The sequence below is a fragment of the Sinocyclocheilus rhinocerous genome, unplaced genomic scaffold (genome assembly GCF_001515625.1).
Source record: "Sinocyclocheilus rhinocerous isolate Xijiao unplaced genomic scaffold, SAMN03320098_v1.1 scaffold1483, whole genome shotgun sequence".
Lineage (NCBI taxonomy): Eukaryota > Metazoa > Chordata > Actinopteri > Cypriniformes > Cyprinidae > Sinocyclocheilus > Sinocyclocheilus rhinocerous.
The window spans coordinates 235876-256918 of record NW_015625211.1 but is presented as its reverse complement, the minus strand read 5'-3'; the positions used below and the strand labels follow the sequence as shown (position 1 = coordinate 256918).

Here is a 21043-nt window from a genome sequence, read left to right as displayed (position 1 = left end):
GTTTATCGCGCTGAAATCATGCATTTTAAACCATATTCGTTTAAACTTCTGATATACGGTTTTCTGAGTGCACACATCCGAAGCACACATACAGAAAGCGGCTGTCACACAGCATGTGAGTACTAAACTAACTTCTCAATCACACACAAGTTTACGTTAAAAACACACATGAGTTACAAAAACAGTCGATTATGTCTGTGAAGGTAAACAGCTGGGAAATAAATTGCATGTTTATTTTAGATCTGTGTGGCAGCAGCAATATACAGTAAATGAACTCTAAATATTGTTCTGTGCTCGTCAATGCAGTCAAAGACAGTTAGCATGTTTTGCTCAAACTTTCGCCATGGCATTAGAACTGGACTGGTACACCGTTGTTGCTTGCGAAATCAAAATGATGACGCCATGGGTGGAAACTTGCAGATTAAGGGGCGGTAATATTACCGATCCCTTTGCAACGTCACTAGGGGAGCGAAATCAGACGCGCTAATTTTTTCAGACCCTTGCAGAAAATGGCTTACCAAAACAAAGTTACTGGGTTAATCTTTTTCACCTTTCCTTGGTTGGAAAATGATGGAAAAGTCAGATTTTCATAATATGTCACCTTTAAGTGTTTAAATCTATGTGATTTTTTCTAGCCGTTTTATTTTTGGCAACTTTTACCCATCAACCTCCATTATTTAGGAGTGGAGCGGAATAAGTTAAATACTTAAGGGTTACATTCATGGGTCCAGTTCAAAGATTTTCTGGGTAGAAATCCATTCCTTGTACTCAGTCATCATGCTATACCAAGGAGGACTTTAGTTTTATAATGGATAACTTTGTGAATGTTAAGCACAGATTGATGTTCATTTTAAATACGTTAACATTTAAAAAAATAATGATTTTTCAAACAGGTTGCCAAATCACTACTATTTGTCAAGCAATGTTTTCATACCACCACAGATCCACAGTGTTTACACTTTTCACAAAAAACAACACATGAATGTTTCACTTATTGTTTTATGCACAAATTAAGTTGGAATAGGAGAAAATATGTAAAAAAAAAACACACACACTTCAGCTTTAATGTTCCAAATTAAGCCTCTAATTACACACACACAAAAAAGATAAAACTATAATAACCACTGGCATGCTGTCTATCAGGATAGACTGAGATGTGATGTGCTGTCAGTTTTTTTGTGCCCCCAAGCTCTTCCATCTGAAAATTACACCATCCATGTTTCACCGTCTCCTCCGTTGCCATGGCAATCTGCCGTCACCACACTTGTGCGAGCATCACACGACACGTGGATGCACTCTATCTCTTTGACTGCTGGGTCTAAAATTAAACTCACGTGTGTGAATGTGACCACAGCCATTAATACACTAGAATACCCTCGCTGCGGTGTCAAATCTGCTCTACAGGCACACAGCTGTCGTTCCGTGAATAAGGGCCCTAGAGTTCATGCACTCCAGAGGGTTACTTGTGTTTGTTTGTTTCAGTGTGCATGCATGTCTCTGAATTACTGCGTAGATCACTCATTCCTTATGTAATCATTCCCAACCCTCCGAGTGATAGGATCGGAATGCTGAGAAGTTTGAGAATGCGAGAGAGACAGAGACTGAAATGTAGGGACACCTTCCTGAGGAGAAAAAGAAAAGCATTTGGGGAACCTTACCTCAAGGTCATCAAGTGAGCGAGCCATACTGAGACGCTTGGAACGTCCAAAAGATCGTCTGCCAGAGGAACGCTGAGGAAAACCCATAGTGATGCCTTTAAATCTTCCACCCTGTGAGAAACAGAGAGAAAGACATTAGTAACATGCACAAGACCAAAACTGTTACAATGCAAAAGTCCTTATGATACAATGTGTTTTGCGATTCATTAAACATTCCATCGTCTTTGTACTGGCAAACCACGTGTAGCCATGTGTCCCCCCAGAAATGTCTGGGAATTTGCAAATGTCTTAGTTGAAGAGTGGGGTAACATCTCACAGCAAGAACTGTCAAATCTGGTGCGCTCCGTGAGGGTGAGATGCACTGTAAGCAGCTGGTGGCCACACCAGATTCTGACAGCTACTTTTCATATTCACTTACTTCAGGAACTCATCATTCTATTTCTGTTCATCAAATGTCTGTGAATCCCATTGAATTTATGTCTCAGTTGTTGAACTTTTAATGTTTTTTTTTTTTTGGCTGAGTAAAGCCAGCAAATAGTTTGGAATAAATAAGATTTTATTACAGTAAAAACAGAAGTAATGTAAAATATTATTACAGTTAAAAATAACTCTTTTCTATTTGAATATATTTTTAAAAAGTCATTTATTTGATGACAACACAGTCTTCAGTATCACAAGATCCTTCAAAAATCACTCTATTATGCTGCTTTGGTGCTTAATTATTAATAGTGGTTCCATGTTGAAAAAAGATTTTACTGCTTAATATATTTGTAAAAACTGAGATACATTTTATTTCAGGATTCTTTGATAAATAAACTTGTGATAAATACTTATTTGAACAAATGCCTAAAACTTGGTATTATGAGCACTTCCTGTGTCTGTTTGCCTCTTTAAGAAGAATCACTTTATGTATTCCCCAATTGTAAGTCGCTTTGGACAAAAGTGTCTGCAAAATGACTAAATTAATGACTAAATGACTAGTGTTGTAGTCAAGACCACCTAAATCAAGATCAAGTCAAGACCTGAGTGTGTTGAGTCCAAAACATGACCAAGACCAAGGCAAGGAGAGATCGAGTCAAGACCAAGATCAAGACAGCACTTTTCAAAATTAATCTAGGCTACTACTGACTGAGAAATGTCTTGATAAAATAATAAAAATTCAATTACACTATAATTACAATTGCATAAATGTTATTTGATTAAAGTTTTAAATATAAAACTTTTGAATATAGAAATGTGACAAATAAAACAATACTTTTAAATATTAAATACCATCATATTAGCAAATCAGTATATTGGAATGATTTCTGAAGGATCCTGTGACTGAAGAGTAATGGCTGCTGAAAATTCAACAATAAATTACATCATAGAACATATGCAAATGCTATTTTAAATGATTATTTATTATAAAAGTTTATTTTAAATCACTTTTAAATATCATGTTTTAAGTTCACTCATGATCATTCATCAGACTTCTACATTTGCGTTCATCCTTAGTTCTGCACACACAAGAGAGTCTGGTGGACAGACTTAATCCCAGCTCATAATCATATCACAGTGTCCGTCTACCAAAATAGTCTCCTGAGAAATAGAAGTGATAAGCGCTTTGTCTCCCTCTCCCTATTTTTGAAAAGGGCAACAACATTTCTCATCCACTCCACGTGTGAAATACACAGAGTAGCCAGTAAACAACTCTCCTCTTGCTGTTTGTTTTCATTATGAGAGGAACGTTTGGCGATATTGTTTGAGGATCACATGAACAGACACATGGGGAAATGTGCGCTTGTGTGTGTGCGAGTGTAAAAATTAACCACGTAAAGGATACTTTTGTCACTAATGTGATTTTTATAAGAGGATTTCCTAACAACACAAGTTAAGTTAAATATGACATTTGTGTCACTAGCTGCACTGCACAGTATTGCCAAAATAACAAGATTTGCATAATTTTCTTAAAGACAATTTGTGTATGCATGTGTAAAACTCACAACTGCCACTACTGCAACTGACTTAAGTACTTTTTTCAGTGAAAAGGTACAGTCACATTAGCAAACTTTCAGTAAAACTTCATATGCAAAATAGGTCTACTGTCAATAGTGTAGCGATGTATTAAGCACAGCTCACACAGAATACAGCAAATTTGTATGACCAACTTGAACCTGTAATCCACGTTGGGAAATCTTTTACACTCACATGAAATTCCAGACTGGGATTCCAATTGAAATTACTGGATTTTGCCCATGAAAACTCACTAAACAATGGAAAATTTGACTGCACCTTAAAGTGAAAACCCAAGTGAAAATCATTTACTAACCCATGAAATCCATGACTTTCTTTCTTTAGATGATTTAGATGAATACAAATATTTTAGATCAATGTCCATATAATGCAGAGGATGAATCAATGTCTATTGAAGTGAAATATGTTTGTGTAAGAAGAATATAAATATTTATTTTATCATTTTTTTTAAGATAAACTATTTTAATATAAACAATTGCTTCCAACAAACAAGCCAGAAGACACTGATTCATTAAATGGAGTCGTATGGATTAACATCATGTTCACTTTGCAAAGCATCAACTCTGGGAATCCCCTTGCATTATGGACTCAAAGAGATGGATTATTTTTCTATAAATCTTTCTTTGTGTCCAAAAAAGTAATGTATATCTGGGATGGCATGAAGGTAAGTAAATGATGAGAGAATTTTCATTTACAAGTGGAGTATCCCTTTAAAGAGATGTTTTGCCCATTCTCTATGTACCAGGTGCAAGTAGTATGTCTGATTGCTATTAAACCGTAAGCACTCAAACAAAGCCTCATAGCAACAATATTTACACATTCTCTACACATTTAACTGGTATAAAAGAAAGTCTTGAAACAGAAAAAAAATACATCAGCATTAACCCTAATGCAGTCAGAGAAAGATCATCAGTGACGCTAGACAGAGAAACAGAAGGACGAATGTAAAATGATGGGAGAATTGGTAGTCAGGTGGTCAGACAGACTGATTAGAGGGATCATTTTCATAGGTTAAAGTTTAGAGGCTGATTGTGCAGATGACAAGAGCAGTGTAATCAAATGCCCTCCTGTGTTGCCTAGAAACGCAGCGAACTCTGTGTGTTCAGCCTCATCATTATGACACATCAAGTGATAACAAACATATGCACACACACACAAATATGCCAACACAAGTGACTACAAGCACATGAGAGTCAAGGCAGTACATACTTCAGCTATGCACAAATGTGTCCGCATTTAAAGGGGTCATATGATGCGATTTCATTTTTTCCTTTCTCTTTAGAGTGTTACAAGCTCTTGGTGCATAAAAAAGATCTGTAAAGTTGCAAAGACTAAAGTCTCAAATCCAAAGAGATATTCTTTATAAAAGCGCTCCGGCCGGACACGGCATCATCACAGTATGGTGAGGGGCGTAAGATTTCCGTCTCACGCTTGAGGTATTTGGCCAATCACAACGCACTGAATAGCTGGCCAATCACAGCATACCTCGCTTTTTCAGACCGATGAGTTTTGTAAAAATCGACGCGTTTCAAAAAGGCGGGGCATAGAGGAGAAACAATAATGTACAGTATGTGGAAAATAATGTGTTTTTTTAACTTTAAACCGCATAAACACATTTCATTACACCAAATACACAAAATAATGTTATTTTTAGCAGCATCATATGACCCCTTTAAAAGGATAGTTAAACCAAAAATTATAATTCTGTCAACATTTACTCACACTCATGTCATCCCAAACATGTTTGACATTCTTTCTTCTGCAAACACAAAATAATACATTTCGAAGAATGTTGGTAATCAAACCATTTTGGTGACCATTGACTTTCAATATAGGAAATTTCAAAGATTTCTCAAAATATTTATCTCCCTGGAGATAAGGTTCCCTTACAGAAAAAGCACATGAACTTCACATGTGCAATCACGTTAAAATCACATGTGAAATATGTAAAACACACATGAAACATGTGGTTTTGGAATATTTGCATGGTCTAAATGTGTGAAACCCATGTGAACACGTGAACAAAAATGGACAATATGTGATCACATGGGTTTCACACATTTAGACCATGAAAATGTTCCAAAACCACATGTTTCATGTGTGTTTTACATATTTCACATGTGATTTTAACGTGATTGCACATGTGAAGTTCGTGTGCATTTTCTGTGTAGAAAGATGGTGAGCAGGCCTACACAATGACAGAATTTTCCTTTTTGGTGAAACATTTCTTTAAGGCTAACAAGACAGGACATTTACATAATATCTCTCTCAATCACACACACTCACAATGTGAATTTCAAGGCAAGCATGCAAAGACACGATCACACACACACACACACTCACATGACGCACATACCATAAAAAGAAAGCTCATAGAATCAGGAGAGAACAAATGATGTGTGCTATATGGAAATAGATGAACACAGGTTTCTTAAAGAAAGGATATGAACGTTAAGGACTGTAATGTGAAACAACTGAAGCGTAAAGCGACGTAAAGAGGAAAACAATGAAAAAGAATCAAACAAAAATTCAAAGAACACAAAGGTTTGTTCTTGTAGTGCAGCGAATAAATTCTGCATTCATTCCTGGTGTCTGGATACTAGACCCATATTGGGTTTCATTAAAAACACTATTGGCCATATTACGGAGGAACAGGTTAGCCAGACATGAGTGACCACCTCTTGATCACCCCAGTGGTTTCCATGGCAATTGAGCACCACAGCGTTGTGAATTAATCTAAAGAAATCTCATGGACTAAACTACATTCCTTGGGTGAATCTTGCGGGTGGTTGCTGAAAAGAGGCATAGAGCTGTCAACATTGGTTTTGGAGAACAACACTAAATGTTCCAGATGTTAGCGGGAGCTGCTCTGTTTTGTGTGTAGCACTTGAATCCTAGGAGGAAAAATTTTTTTATTTATATACTTCAAAAGATTAATGATGAAGGGAAAGGCATAGAAACATGAGGCTCATATGACTATGCTTACATCAGCACAGCCTAAAGCTCTTTTTTAGGCTGCCAAAGAGTGAATGGTACGTACATAAAAGCTGAAAGGTCTCAAAGTGCATTCTGTCCTCTTTTTTATTTCATGGCAGTTTCACCTATTGATTTATTCACCCCATAACAGAACTATTTACACTTTCCTTCTCTAGCGCTCTCTCCCCTCTTAGGGTGCAGTTGGGTCAGTCTTGGGGTTGAGATAACATCATGGATTCCTGTGGGGAGCAGGGATGTACTGTGCACTGCATAGACCTCTTAGACTTATCAGGGAGGAGCTATCTTTGAAGAGCTTTCTTTCCTGTTTACTTCATCCATGTTGGAATGACAAACCATAGCAAGAAATGTCACTATAAAAACATCTATCTGTTTATCTGTTTCATTCCCATCGCAAAACTATCTTGTTCTCTGTAGGTCCATGAAGCAGATCTGCAAAAATCTATTATAGAATAATCCATCACACTATAAGATTACAACACAGCCACTGCAAATAAGTATTCATATAATCAACTGTTAAACATCTCAATACTGAAAAACAATACCCAGTATGGATTATAACTGACATGACGACTGTTCTATACTGCTCTCCTCAAGTCTTGGCATGTCTTTTTCTAGCACATGATCAATAGTCATTGTAGGTAAGTAATTTACAAATAATATAAACCTGAAAATGAAACTATTTTTTCTTGTACACAGTACAGTGGGTCAATTTTGCAATTACTTTTAGCCAACTGCTGACAAGGTGATTTTTAGTGGATGTATGAAGTTAGCTGCATTTATTACATTAACTATGGATGACAACAAGAAAGTGTCTAAACACTTTTCATCTTTTCTTTGAACAATATCTATTGTATAATAATTTTGGGAAAAAATGTTTGTGCAATAAATGCAAATAAATGACAAACAAATGAAAATATATTAAACATTTAAATAAAATATAAATAAAATGAAGCCAATTGGTTAGATATGTTGGTAACACTTTAGAGTAGGGAGCACATATTCACTATTAACTTTGCTTATTAGCATGCATATTACTAACATAGTTGTGGGTTATTAATACTTATAAAGCGCATATTAATGCCTTATTCTGCATGACCATATTCAAGATCCCTTAACACTTCTCTCTGCATGACTACTAAACAACTACCTTACTATCAATAAGCAGTAATTAGGCATTTATTGAGGAGGTAACTCTTCATTAATAGTAAATATGTGTTCCCTATTCTAAAAGGTCACACTTTGTTTTAAGGTCCAATTCTCACTACTTCCTATTAACTATGACTTTTGCCTCAATAACTCCTAATTTGCTGCTTATTAATAGTAAGGTAGTTGTTAAGTTTAGGTATGGGGTAGGATTAAGGGATCTAAAATATGGCAATGCAAAATAAGGCAATAATATCTGCTTTGTAAGTACTAATTAACAGCCAATATGCTAGTAATATGCATGCTACTATGCTACTAAGCAACTAGGCCTAGTTAAAAGTGAGAACTGGTCCTTAAAGTGTTGCCATCTACTACAGTGTTACCAGTAATTTGTTTTAAAATCTAAAGTAATTCATACATACCACCTAAATGAATAATCATTTGAAAATGTAATTGAGTTTGGGAGGTAAAATGGACAAAGGAAAAGAATCATCATACAATATTGCAACAAGTATTTGACCTGTAACTGACACACAGACAGTGGAACAGTGCCGCCTGTTGGTGAGTAAGAGATCAACTTATAACCCAATGTGGATGCCAAGCAAATGTTAAGTTTAGTCTCTTTCATGATCTCACAAACAGACAAGAAATTTTTAACTAATATAATGAAAAGAACCACTGTGAATAGATCCCTATGCGTTGGGATTGTGCAGCTAATGCAGTAAAGAAAATTACAACTTCAAAACACCTTACATTAATTAACAATTTATCAGCCTTATTCAGGTTGACTGTACACTATTAAAACTCATGCTGCCATGATACCTCACACCTCTTCATCAGTCACACTGCTGCAACCAGTGTGAGACAGACGTGGCATGGTCTCTATGTCAACAGCGCTCAACTAGAATGCTCCCATATCAATAATACAGCCTGGAATCACCCTAGCAACTACATTTAAGCATGCAGTTTTTTATTACCTCAATAAATGAGAGACTACATGGAGTATTTGTACTTTTAAATATTCATTTGTCACACTATTCAAATTAATTAGTGGAAAAATCTTAAAGAAATGCTACAGCATGCAAAAATACCACTTTTCCTTATGCATACATTCAAAAATAAAATTGATGTTGATGTCCACATTATAAGCGGTGCTAGAATGAAACAAGCAGAGAATGAAAAACAATTCCTTCAAGCAGTGAACACAAGACCATTGATGTCTGACATGCCTTACTGTTTTTAGCAGACCCTGAAGCTATTGTCACAGATGATGCATATAACAGCTACAATACTATTCTGGGAAATCCAATCAATGTTGTCTGTTTTGTTGCTTTGGGCCTGTGGACATCTTTGGGCCTGTTTGGGCCCTTTAGCTCCTGTGGAGCAGTTCTGGGGATTTACTTTATCTGAGAAACTGTGTTTTTAGAGCTTAGTACTTCACAAATAGTCCAGCCAATAGTCTGTTGAAGAATATTGTAATTTCACCCTCATGTCAATCCAAACCTGTATGACTTTAATTTCATCTGTAGAACACAAAGTATCATATGGCTTCTGAAAACTTGGAATACATTGTGTGAGTCATCCGCAATACAAAAAAGATGGTTCTTTATAGGTTCTTTAAGCATAGTAACAGTTTTATTTACAAACATATCATCCCGACGAACCCTTTTGAAATGGTTCTTTGTGTTAGTGTTTTGAACATGCAAGTGCGACCATCTCTCTTCAGTTGAGGGTACTGCCCAAATTGTGAAGGGCTCATGCTATTTTGGCTTTAGAAACATAATTGCTTTTACTTAAACTAATGAAAGAGACACGATGGGCCAAAAGGGTTCTGCTATTGTTGCAGACCGAAGAACCCTAATCTGATACCCTTTAGAACCACTTTTCTTGAGAGTGTAGTTTTAGGGCAACTTACTTTCATCATTTTTGGAGTTTAACAGCACCTGGTCCCTATACTGCTTTTGTTTTATGGAAGAGAGTGCATCAACTTTCTACTAAACTTCTCCTTTGGTGTTCCACAGAGGAAAGAACATCATATGGGTTTGGAGCAACATGAACTGATGACAGAATTTTCATGTTTGGATGAACCATTTCTAAAATTATCCTGATCAGATTAATTTCAGTGGTTTGACATCTAACGCCCAAAACTTGAGCTGCTGGAGGCCCATCAAAGACTGTCAGATCAGAGCAGAAGCTCACAGCCATTTGAACGGAAAGTTTTCCACTGGGAGATTGATTCGAACCCAGCTTTGTATCTCAATCTTCTCATCTCAGGGTCAGTTTTAACATGTTCCCTCCAAGCGAGGAGCAGCAGCTAAAGCAGCAAATGAGAAAGAGGTATTTTCAGCCTGGCTATGCATGTCACCTACCTGAAAGAATTATTTTTGACAGTGAAGTGTTTGTGCAGTTTTACTGAGTAACAATGCAAAACTATAAGAGCAACAGCATATTTTAAACATAAAATGAGTGAGAATATCAGTGAACTTTTTTTTTTTTTGCAGAAACTCTGTGGTGGAAATTCCTAGTGCAATTGAAAACAGCAAAGTAAAGGATCATGCCGTGCCTGATAATAAGAACAAGGAAAAGGTGATATCAATTCCAAGAACATTAGTTTTCGCCTGCAAGGACTTTTTGCACAGACAACAATTGTTTGAACAACACATTCACCGGCGCATTAACCAGTGTACTGCACTTGTATCAAATTTAAAATCATTACTTACTAATTCTTCCTAATCCGGAGGATCACTTACTGTTGTAATTCTGAATGCATTTCAATTTGAGGTCAACTCCTCTGGAATGAGGTAGCCTTGAAAACAGAACTTGAATCGGGGCCTTAAAAAAATTCTCTTACCTTTTTCTCTGAATCTTTCATTCTTCTGCAATCGTTCGATTGCTGCTGATGCTCTCGTAGGTTCTTCTCCCCAAACAGCTTCTTAGTCCACTCGTCCTTCTGCGCATGGAGCCGGTGAGGCTGCGAGGCGATCTCGCCTGCAGCACGGTACCGGTCGGCTGGAATCTTACTCATGGGTGGTGGCAGGGTGCTACAGTTAGCACTGGACCATCCGTCTGTGGACTCTGCATAAGACTCCTGATCACTGTTGTGCCCCTGACGCCAGTCTCTCAGGACGTGAACTGGCAGCCAACGCTGGCCTGATGCCCCCGTCACCTTCTTGCCATGGGCGGAATAGTGCGAACGTGAAGGAAGACCTGACACATCCAGCCGTGAGGAGGAGTTTAGATGCCTGCCAGAAAGCAGAGGTGGGTCTCCGTGGGAATGTGGATGGGGCTGAGGGTGATCTACAAACTGGTCAGGGCGGTAGCCATTACGATGTGAGATCGGCGGCGGCGGTGGTGGTGGAAGACCTCCAAGGACACTTTGGCTATGAGGTCCTGGTGGGTTTTCCCATAGTCCTGTGGGAACATGGCGACTAGGGTTTGCGCCCAAGTCAACCAAGAGGACTCGGTTGTTTTTCTCCTCTGGCAAGAAGTTGCCGATGCCACTGTCACTGTTGCTGCTTGTACTATTGTTCTGCTGAGCATCTAGATCACCATCGAGGAAAGCTCGAGCTCGCATACCCTCTATAGATTCTCCCATATCACGGTAAAGCACTGACACAAACTGTAGAAGCGGCTGGGAAGTCGGTGGGAACTCTAAGCAGCCACCGGTATCTGGGTCTGGAGTGCAGTCAAAGCCAAATCGTCGGGCTACACCTTGGTGGATCTTATGATGACAGAGTTCAGGGTCTACAATAAAGACATGACAAGACGTACGCAAGCCTTGCTCCTCCTCACCGTGTTGATTCATGGCGTGGTCATTTGTGGCTTGCATGGTGACAAGGCCAAAGAAGCGGCGGTCGTCTGGACACACGGCACTGAATGCTAACTTCTCTGCAGGGTAAGTGGCTAGAACAGTGCCTCGATCGTTGCACAGCTGTACACAATCATGCATGACTTTGAGCAGGACCAACGAGTGTACTTTTTGTTCTGCGCGCAGACGTCGCATACAGCCACGAATTGCCTGCAGGCTGTCACTTTCCAAATTGGCACTTGTTGAAGCTAATTCAATAGATCCCAAGTATCCCACAACCATCCCAACATTGAGTATACTCGCAGAGTCTGCATTTTGCAACAGGGCAAATTCTTCTTGCTGTTCAAACATATCAACGAACACAGAGTCATCATTGAGCACTTTGGCCATCTCCTCTTCAGTGAGCAAGTTGGGATCGCTCTGTCGGGTGCTGTTGTTACCGTATGAGAAGTCTGGCTCTGAGAGAGCCCTGGTTTTAGAAGCAGAGGCACAAGCTACTGCCTTCTCCGAGCTGCTGGATGAGTGGCTGGAATTTTCAAAGATCATGTTAAAGATTCCACCAGACTGCATTTCTGCTACTACACGTTCTGCACGGTTTATGCCAAGTGTCTTTGAGTCTATCTTTGGCCGCAGCGAGTGGCTCTTGTGGTCATGGAAGCCCAATTCTTCATCGCTTGAACATGAATCTAAATGTGCATTGTTATGACTGCCTTCAGCGATGACCAAGTGTAGGACACCTGTACAGCGGCCAATCAGCTTGACAACGTCCTCATGAGATGCTTTGGACACATTGATGTCGTTCACACTTAGTATCTGATCTCCAGAGCGAAGGCCAACGTAGTCAGCCGGACTACCCTTCAGGATGCAATTCAGCACACATGGAGACTGACCAGATAGTGTGAAGCCATAGCCTGTTCTTCCCCTCGCAACCTCCACCCCTCTTATGCGCGTAGATGGCTGGGCATTCACACGCCTCCTGCCTTGCTCTGATTGTCTGAACATCCTTGCTTCAATCCCTCTTTTACTCTCTTCTGACTAGGGCTCACAAAAGCAGAGATGGCGAGTTTAGTGATACCATCCTTCCAGCTCCAGAGCCCGAGTCTAAGGCACTAACATGGTGCATGACTGAATATTCATACAATACCTTCACAAAGGAGAGAGGGAAAAAGTTCATTAATACACTGACAAATTAATCATCACATTAAGAGAAAATTATATGGAAATGGTGAGCAGGTAATTTCAGTTATTAAAATATGCATTTCAAGTTGATTAAATTATTAGGGATTCATTAAAACATTGAGAATTGCAGTAACTGTTACTGCTTAGTTATGATTATTGCTTCATCTTAGAATAGGCATTTTTTTTCATCACTTTTTCCATCATCAACATGTTTTCAATTGTTTATTTTATTTTTATTCATATTTTTTTTCATATTTTTTAGTGTGGCTTCAAATTAGAAATGTCCAGGTGTTGGATTGATAAACAAATACATATATATGGAACCAACATGACTACAAGGATTCAATTTGTAAGAACTTGGAACTTGTGTTTTCAAAATATTTTTTGTCATGCCGTCATTTGGCACTGACCCACATAAATTAATGTTATATATAATGTATGTAAAATATAACGATATAGAACTTACAATATGCTAACCAAATAAAAAATACAAGCCTTACTGGACATTTATATACAAGCGTATATATGCAATATGCATTTTAAAGGCGGGGGACAGTGTTTTTGAAAAGTGGCGTGGCGTTAGCATTTTATAATAATAAACATGAAACTGATATGATGGAACACTGACAGGATACACAAACTCACAAATGTAATAGTGTTTGTCATCGATATCTTTTCCTTCGTTTCTTAAAAGACTCTCTTAAAGTTACAGAAGCGAAGAAGGCTCATCCACTCTTGCTTTCGGTCCCGCCTACTTTTTCCCATTGTTGGAATAACCACGCGTTAACACGTGTAACCATGACAATGGAACTGTCGCTAGACATTTCTCATCGCTCATTGGTTTCCATGGCTGTCAATCATCTCCACAACGACCCAAACCAAGTTTGACGGAGACTTGCCAACTGACCACAAAAGTTATGCTACAGGTGTTGAAGTCAACACGAGCGAAAAACGACTAAAAGTATAACACCACCGTACACGTCTTAATACCTACTAGTTTCCAGATTAATTTAATATTTAATATCGATAGAGAGCCGAGCTGCCTCGGTGTTGGTTTTCGCGAGGAACAGCTGGGCAGTGAGTAACATTTAACGGTATTGAATTATCGGCATCAGTAGCCAGATACTGACTAGAATAACATATAGAGACACAACTCGTAAAAAGCTATAAAACGATAATCTTTTATAGATCCTCATGCAGTTAAATAACAGTATATTGTACCTAAAAAATTTTAATATCCGCATAAAGTACAAGAAATTCCCATGGCTACATTGCTAACATTAGCCACCACTTCCCAAAAAACTTTCCTGTGAGGAAGAAATAAAGAAATCGTTGCATTACAGTACAGATAATACTGAGTTATAGATCATAGTTATATATTAGGTAATTACGTGTTCTTACTTGTGACGGATGTGCCCCAACCTGATGTGAAGTTTAATGACATGGTAACCTTAGTGCTGCATAAGGAGTAAACAAAAGGAGAGGGCAGCTGGTGTGTGGACAGCAGAAGCAGGAGGAGGAGGAAACTACATCTGTTTTTTTTCCTTTTTCTTTTCTTTTCTTCTTTAAGGACAGCACCGGTAAAGGGCTTTTCCTTTACGTGACATTGGATTTAGGGCTATAATTCAGTTTATCCTCAGTGTTATATAGATGTAGTGTTTAAGAGTTGAATGGCATTAAGAAATATACCCTTCCAGGTTCACACTAGAACCATTTAAAGGGTTAGTTCACCCAAAAATGAAAATTCTGTCATTAATTACTCACCCTCATGTCGTTTCAAACCTGTAAGACCTTCATTCATCTTCGGAACACAAATTAAGATATTTCCCCTGCATAGACAGCAACGCAACTGAAATGTTCCCAAGTCCAGAGACGTAGCAAGGAGATCGGTAAAATAATCCATGTGACATTAGTGGTTCAACCGCAATTATACGAAGCTACCAGAATACTTTTACGCTGTTTACGTCCAGCGGATATTCTCCAAAATGGAACCAGGGTGATGCGGAGGAGACGAATTGTTGAATAAAGGTTTTTTTTTTTCTTTTTGCCACAAAAAGTATTCTCGTAGCTTCGTATAATTGCGGATGAACTACTGATGTCACATGGATTATTTTACAGATCTCCTTGCTATGTTTCTGGACTTGGGAACATTTCAGTTGCGTTGCTGTCTATGCAGGCTCAGACAGCTCTCAGATTCCATCAAAAATATCTTAATTTGTGTTCCGAAGATGAACGAAGGTCTTACAGGTTTGAAACGACATGAGGTGAGTAATTAATGACAGAATTTTCATTTTTGGGTGAACTAACCCTTTAAAGTAATTTTTTTTTTTTAATTGTTCTTTAAATAGGTCTGTAGAAAGTGACCGATTTTTCCACCCAAGGTGTTTCCATAACACATAAAAGATGGGATTATCAAGAGAGATATGGTTTATTTTATTTTAAGATTATTAGTAGCAAATAATATAGTTAATTAACAGCTGCTGCTGTTGAACTGACATAAACATAAATGTAAAATTCTATTTTACACACACACAAGCTTGTGTGTAACAAGTTTGTGGGGGGCTTGTAACCCCCCATTTGTTCTGCACAGAAAGTTAATAACCTGCGCTTTTCAGAGGATTACCAGCATAAACTCTAAAACATCCAAATCCATTATCGAGCACATCATAAAACATCCTACCTTGGAGTAGAAAATGTTCAAAGCATATGGGTAAATGTAAAAAAAAAAAGTAATAATGATTAAAAAAAATTGTGTAATATTTCAGGGCTCTTCAACTACTTAAGGGCCATATTCTCTGAAGGACTGTTTTTCTAAATCTAACGTGCATATCAAATATCCAACTGTCACATTACAAAAATTATAATGATAATAAAAAAAGAACAGTGTTTCTCCTCTTTTCCCCCTTAAACCTCCCATTCTGTGTAAAATAAAGTTGAAAATAACTGACAGGCTGGATTTAGAGTGAGTCACTAGTTGACAAGCCCTACAATATGTGATAAATGAAAAATGCAATTAAACAAACTGAAGATTTTACATATTTTATTCATTTCTATATTATAGTATTTTCATGATTTATGACGTTAAACAATCCATTAAAATAAATACATCAATTTTTTGTCCTTTTTATCAGCTATAGTTTGCATAAATTAGCTAATTAAATAGCTAACTAAAGTAAAAAGGTTCCTTTTATTTAAAAAAAAGCTCCGGTGCTTGACCATCATGGCATCGTACTGTGATATTTATAGGAGATTCCGTCATTTTAGTAATGCTGGACCTATATTCAGCCTTTGATACTGTTGATCAAAAGATTCTTATCTCTCGATTAGAATCTTTTGTAGGCCTGGGAGGTGCTGTTCTAAGTTGGTTTAAATCCTTTTTAACTGATAGAAGATTTAGGGTCAAAATAGGTAACTGTACTTCATCTCTGGGTCTTTTAACATGTGGCGTTCCTGAATGGCCTCCACTCTACCTGAGTTTAAATCTTGCCTAAAAACTCATCTTTTTACCTTGGCGTTTATTAATTGATTTCGTAATAGTCATGTTATGTGTATTTTGACATTATGCTATTAATATTTTACTTATTGTATTTGTGCTATTGACAGTGTACAGCACTTTGGTCGGCTTTGAGCTGTTTTTAAATGTGCTTTAGAAATAAACTTGAACTTGACATGCTGCTGCTCCAGCTAAATTTTAACTGCATGTTTGTTCTTCATCTCAGATCAAACAAGCTGAAGTAAACACTGATTTGAGATCTACCAGGATCACTACTGAGATCAATAGGGGGAGGTGTAAAGAATAAAAATCTAAATTTGATAGAAAAGAGCAATATAATTCAAGGGGAGTGGCTTAAAAATCATTCCCATCTGAGATGCAATAACCAGTCAGGATTCTTCCCTCTCTTTCCCAAATGAAGCTTCCAAGCACGAACTATAGATGATAAAAGGTATTTACCATCTGATATTTACAAAAATGTGATAGGCTTAGTAGTAACATTAATTCTGCAGTATTTCACGTTTGGTCCAACCATGTTGGTGGTCTTTATGAAAGCCGTTTAAGTTATTCCAGCTGTACGTGACCCCTAACATTACTATCTTATTTAGCCCAACAAAACTGAGATTTAAAGATCTTCAAAAGCCGCTAAAGATGCGTTTCAAAGGACACCGTATGTATATTTGCCCATTATGTAAATCCATTATTTTGAATGGTTCTATAATCTGTTGATTTGCAAGAATCCTGCAGGCATGGGGCGATATTTACGATGAATTTAAGATGAATCTGACAATACATTTCAGAGAAGTAAAGGCTTTTCATTGAGCAGTGAAAATATCAAGTATTAATTGCTATGTATATGTTCTGCTTCACTAAGACAAAGCAAACATTTCATAGTATCATAATAAACATATACATACTAGACATGACCAGCTAATTGTCTCCATGGAAGCATGCAATGAATCATGTAATTTGCCAAATTCGTCTGTCATTGGTAGTTATGGTTATGCAATTTCCATATAGACTGAGCTGACTAACAAACACAAGTCACCTCGTTTCAAATGTTGTCATCACATAAAATATTGACTCAATATTGAAAGCAGACTAAAGCATGCTTCAAGTTAATATACATCCTCATCTTCTCAAATAGACTTATATTTACAGTGAAGGTTTCTATGCCACCCGAGATAGATAAATTATTGTTTTTTTAGTCTCTCAAAAATGAAAGGTTGAGTTATTGCACACATTGGGTTACAACAGCCTTTTTCTTTACACGATCTCATGTCCACCAATAGGTGTTGTCATGCACCACAGTTTATTCATTTAATCACAAATAGTATTTCTTTTACACAAATTGTACATTGATGTAAACACTCTATAGATTAAAATACATACTTCCAGTTATTACACTAGATCAATAATCATATCTTTCATCCTGAGCTTTTAAAAGAAATTCAACAAAAAACTAAAGATGTGGTTCAAGGGACACAGTATGTAGATTTGAGCTGCAAATTTCATATGCATAAACCATCATCTAAAAACTTCTCTACGCTAACTGCTATGGCTATTTCAAACCCTGTCCATACAAAAGGACTTAAGAGATTCACATTTGTGATCTGGTTTTTCTCCGTCTTAAAAAAAAGTATCACCTTAAAAACAACAAATATAGACAACCAAATTTTAAGAGGAAAAAATAAACTTTGTTCCAGGCAATTTACCCCTCTTACTTAGTAAGTCAAACACATTTTACATTTAAATACACAAAAATCTTATCATACCAATAGTCGTACATACCCTCTTCCCACATTAGAGGGGATATACAAATTCAATTTACAATCTATTTTCGCTTCAAGTGCTAGCAAACACAGAGCAAAGCAATGTGTCGCCCATGCAAAAGGAATTATTTTAAACTGAATAAGTGGCGAGTGTATGAAAGTGAGCGTCTTTCAGAGAGTATGGACTGTTGGAGAGGAGGGTAGAGACCGTATTTAACATATTTAATGCATTGTATTAAATACCCAGATGTATTGATTTTAGCAAGTTTGGACAATAAAGTAACTTGGAGTAGCTGAACTCCAGGTCTGCGGACTAAAAGATCTGATCTTGGATCTGCTGAATTCCGGAAGTGCAGGAGATATTTTAATAGTGTTTGCATCATGTTTTTAAGAACATTCACTACAATATATTCTTTAGTCAGTTTGTTTATAGCTGAAAATGCTCTATATTAGAATATAACGTTACTAATGATGGAAACGCATTGTCAGTTTTGACCGATAACCATTGCGACCAGCCTCACAGTTTTGCCACAGTAACATTCTTTGATACCAGATGAAGAGCATTTATACATACAAAATATAGAGAAGACAAGCTTGCATCCATATAGACTTTTAAAACGTTAAGTGACATACCGTGAAACCAGTCAAATATTCTGATGGTAGCACTGCTTTTCTTTTTTTAATTACAGATTCTAGTGCGCTGTGGTTTTTGTGGCCACATACTTGAATGGATGTGCAGCCCTGCTTGGATTGGTCCCACTGTCTCTAATAACTATGAACTACATGGGGCAATGTCCTCTGGTGTATAACGTTACTGTTACCGTTCTCCAATCAGAGATAACTGTTTGTTGTTGCCATGCATCCTGGTGTGTAATGTTCTGATAAATGTGATGTCTTCTGCTCGGGTACTGTTACCATCTTTTTGATGCCTAATTTGCAGTGGAGATCCTAATGATACATTATGGTTTTCTGTATTATAGTGACGTGTCTTGGTGAATGCTCTGCAAACAGCAAAGTAACTGGTAATACGGATTACCAGGTGAAGCCACCATCTCAAAGACCGACTGGAAGGCCCTGCGGTCTAACTCCTCGTCGATCTGGTGTCGGTAGAAATCCATAGCTACCAGACAAAAGAGGCTAATGTCCACTGTGTCAGACTTCCCCATGCGACTGATGACATGCGGCAGGCTAAAGGGAAGACGTTAAGGAAAACAAGGATGAAGAAAAGAAAGTATGGAATAGGAATTGTGCTGTTACCAATACACAGGGTGCAATAACTGCACCAACTGAAAATCATATGTGTTCAAGGATACAGGGCAGAGATCCACTGGCTGGTCGAGGCACTGACAAAGAAACAAGACAGGCTCCACATTGCCATGGCGACAGGCGTCCTCTGTGTGAAGTTAGACAGCGAGAGTAGCACCCAATCACGCACCATGGAGGACTGCCCAGTTGCATGAAGTGTCTGAAATACCTGTATCGAGAAATATATGCACTTATATGAATATGTAGTGAAAGCCAATGGGGTCCAATTTTGTAAACTGCACTTTTAAGAATCAAAAGCATTTAAGATCACTGAGTACCCGAAGCATTATAGGGTTAGTTCACTCAAAAATGAAAATTGTCATTAATTACTCACCCTCATGCCGTTCCAAACCCCTATGACCTTCATTCATCTTCGGAACACAAATTAAGATATTTTTGTTGAAATTCGAGAGCTTTCTGACCCTGCATAGACAGCAACACAACTGACACGTTCAAGACCAAAAAAGGTAGTGAGGACATCATTAAAATAGTCCATGTGACATCAGTGGTTCAACCGTTATTTTATGAAGCTACAAGAATACATTTTGTGCGCAAAGAAAACAAAAATAACGGCTTCATTCAACAATTTCTTCTCTTCCGTGTCTTCGACGTGCATTCACTAGCGTACCACGAAGCATACGTGTGATGCTACCGACTAGGGCTGCAAAAAGATTAATCACGATTAATCGCATTCAAAATAAAAATTTAATGTGTGTGTACTGTGTATATTTATTATGTATATATAAATACACACACATATATATATATTTAAAAAAAATTGTATGCATATTTATACTTGTATATAATTTATATTATATATAAATCTAACATATTTTTCCTTAATATATACATGTATGTGTGTGTATTTATATACATAATAAATATACATAATACACACACGTATAGCATGTAAACCAACTTTTGTTTTGAATGTGATTAATCGCGATCAATCATTTTGCAGCCCTACTGCTGACACAGGAGCCTTGTTTACAAGCAAAAGGATGACGTATGCTGTACATAAAAGTGTTTTCGTATGACTTGCAATTTTGACTTGCAATTTTTTGCCCAGCCTTACTTATTTGAACCAGACTATACAGATAATGATGTAGGATTTCTATCCATAACAGACACTGATATGCCATGGAATCATCCCAGCACATGACTCCAATATTCGGGGGCGATTTCCTGTCAGCCTTGTCTCATCTACTCAGAGGAGTGATGACGAACTAATCCATTCAGGAGATAACACAGAGATCTTTTGTATCAGGACTGAAAAGTTCTTTCACGACATATAGATACCTCGTGATCGCTAATGTTCCATACATGCCCAGTGTAGGCACAGGAAGTAAATTAACTGATGCCCTCAGGCATGCAAACACGGGATCTATACGTGACTAACACAGGATTCCCCTCACATCCTGCATTCCAACAGAACCGTGCTCTGGTCGTTGCAACAAAGAAACAGAACTTACACAGACAATTCAAGAGACAATCATTTAAAAGTATAAAATGGCAACTATATTCACAAATAATATGTTTTATGTCTGATATATGTGTGATGTGTTTCCTGTAATCGGTGCAAGTTTAACCAATGTGGTATAACACCTTTTAGTAATTAAGATTATTAATGTGTATGCAAAATACCTGTTATTTGAGCTTGAATGAAAGCTTA

At 37.5% G+C, this 21043-nt stretch overlaps 2 protein-coding genes across 7 annotated transcripts in view; both read right to left on the bottom strand.

Moving 5' to 3' along the window:
- Nucleotides 1-14274, bottom strand: part of LOC107749922 (regulator of G-protein signaling 12-like) — a 47780-nt gene extending 33506 nt beyond the window's left edge. For both annotated transcript variants that reach the window (XM_016565161.1, XM_016565169.1), the window contains exons 1-3: nucleotides 14203-14274; nucleotides 10666-12766; nucleotides 1659-1769 (exon numbers count right to left, since the gene is read on the bottom strand). In XM_016565161.1, coding sequence (XP_016420647.1) covers nucleotides 1659-1769; nucleotides 10666-12624 — 2070 coding nt within the window. In that variant the 5' untranslated portion in view covers nucleotides 12625-12766; nucleotides 14203-14274. The remainder of the gene's footprint in view (nucleotides 1-1658; nucleotides 1770-10665; nucleotides 12767-14202) is intronic.
- Nucleotides 14275-17671: 3397 nt separating this feature from the next.
- htt (huntingtin) overlaps nucleotides 17672-21043 on the bottom strand; it is a 50815-nt gene continuing 47443 nt past the window's right edge. For all 5 annotated transcript variants that reach the window (XM_016565118.1, XM_016565132.1, XM_016565125.1 and 2 more), the window contains 2 exons: nucleotides 19380-19540; nucleotides 17672-19254 (listed from right to left, as the gene is read on the bottom strand). In XM_016565118.1, the coding sequence (XP_016420604.1) occupies nucleotides 19041-19254; nucleotides 19380-19540 (375 nt within the window). In that variant the 3' untranslated portion in view covers nucleotides 17672-19040. The remainder of the gene's footprint in view (nucleotides 19255-19379; nucleotides 19541-21043) is intronic.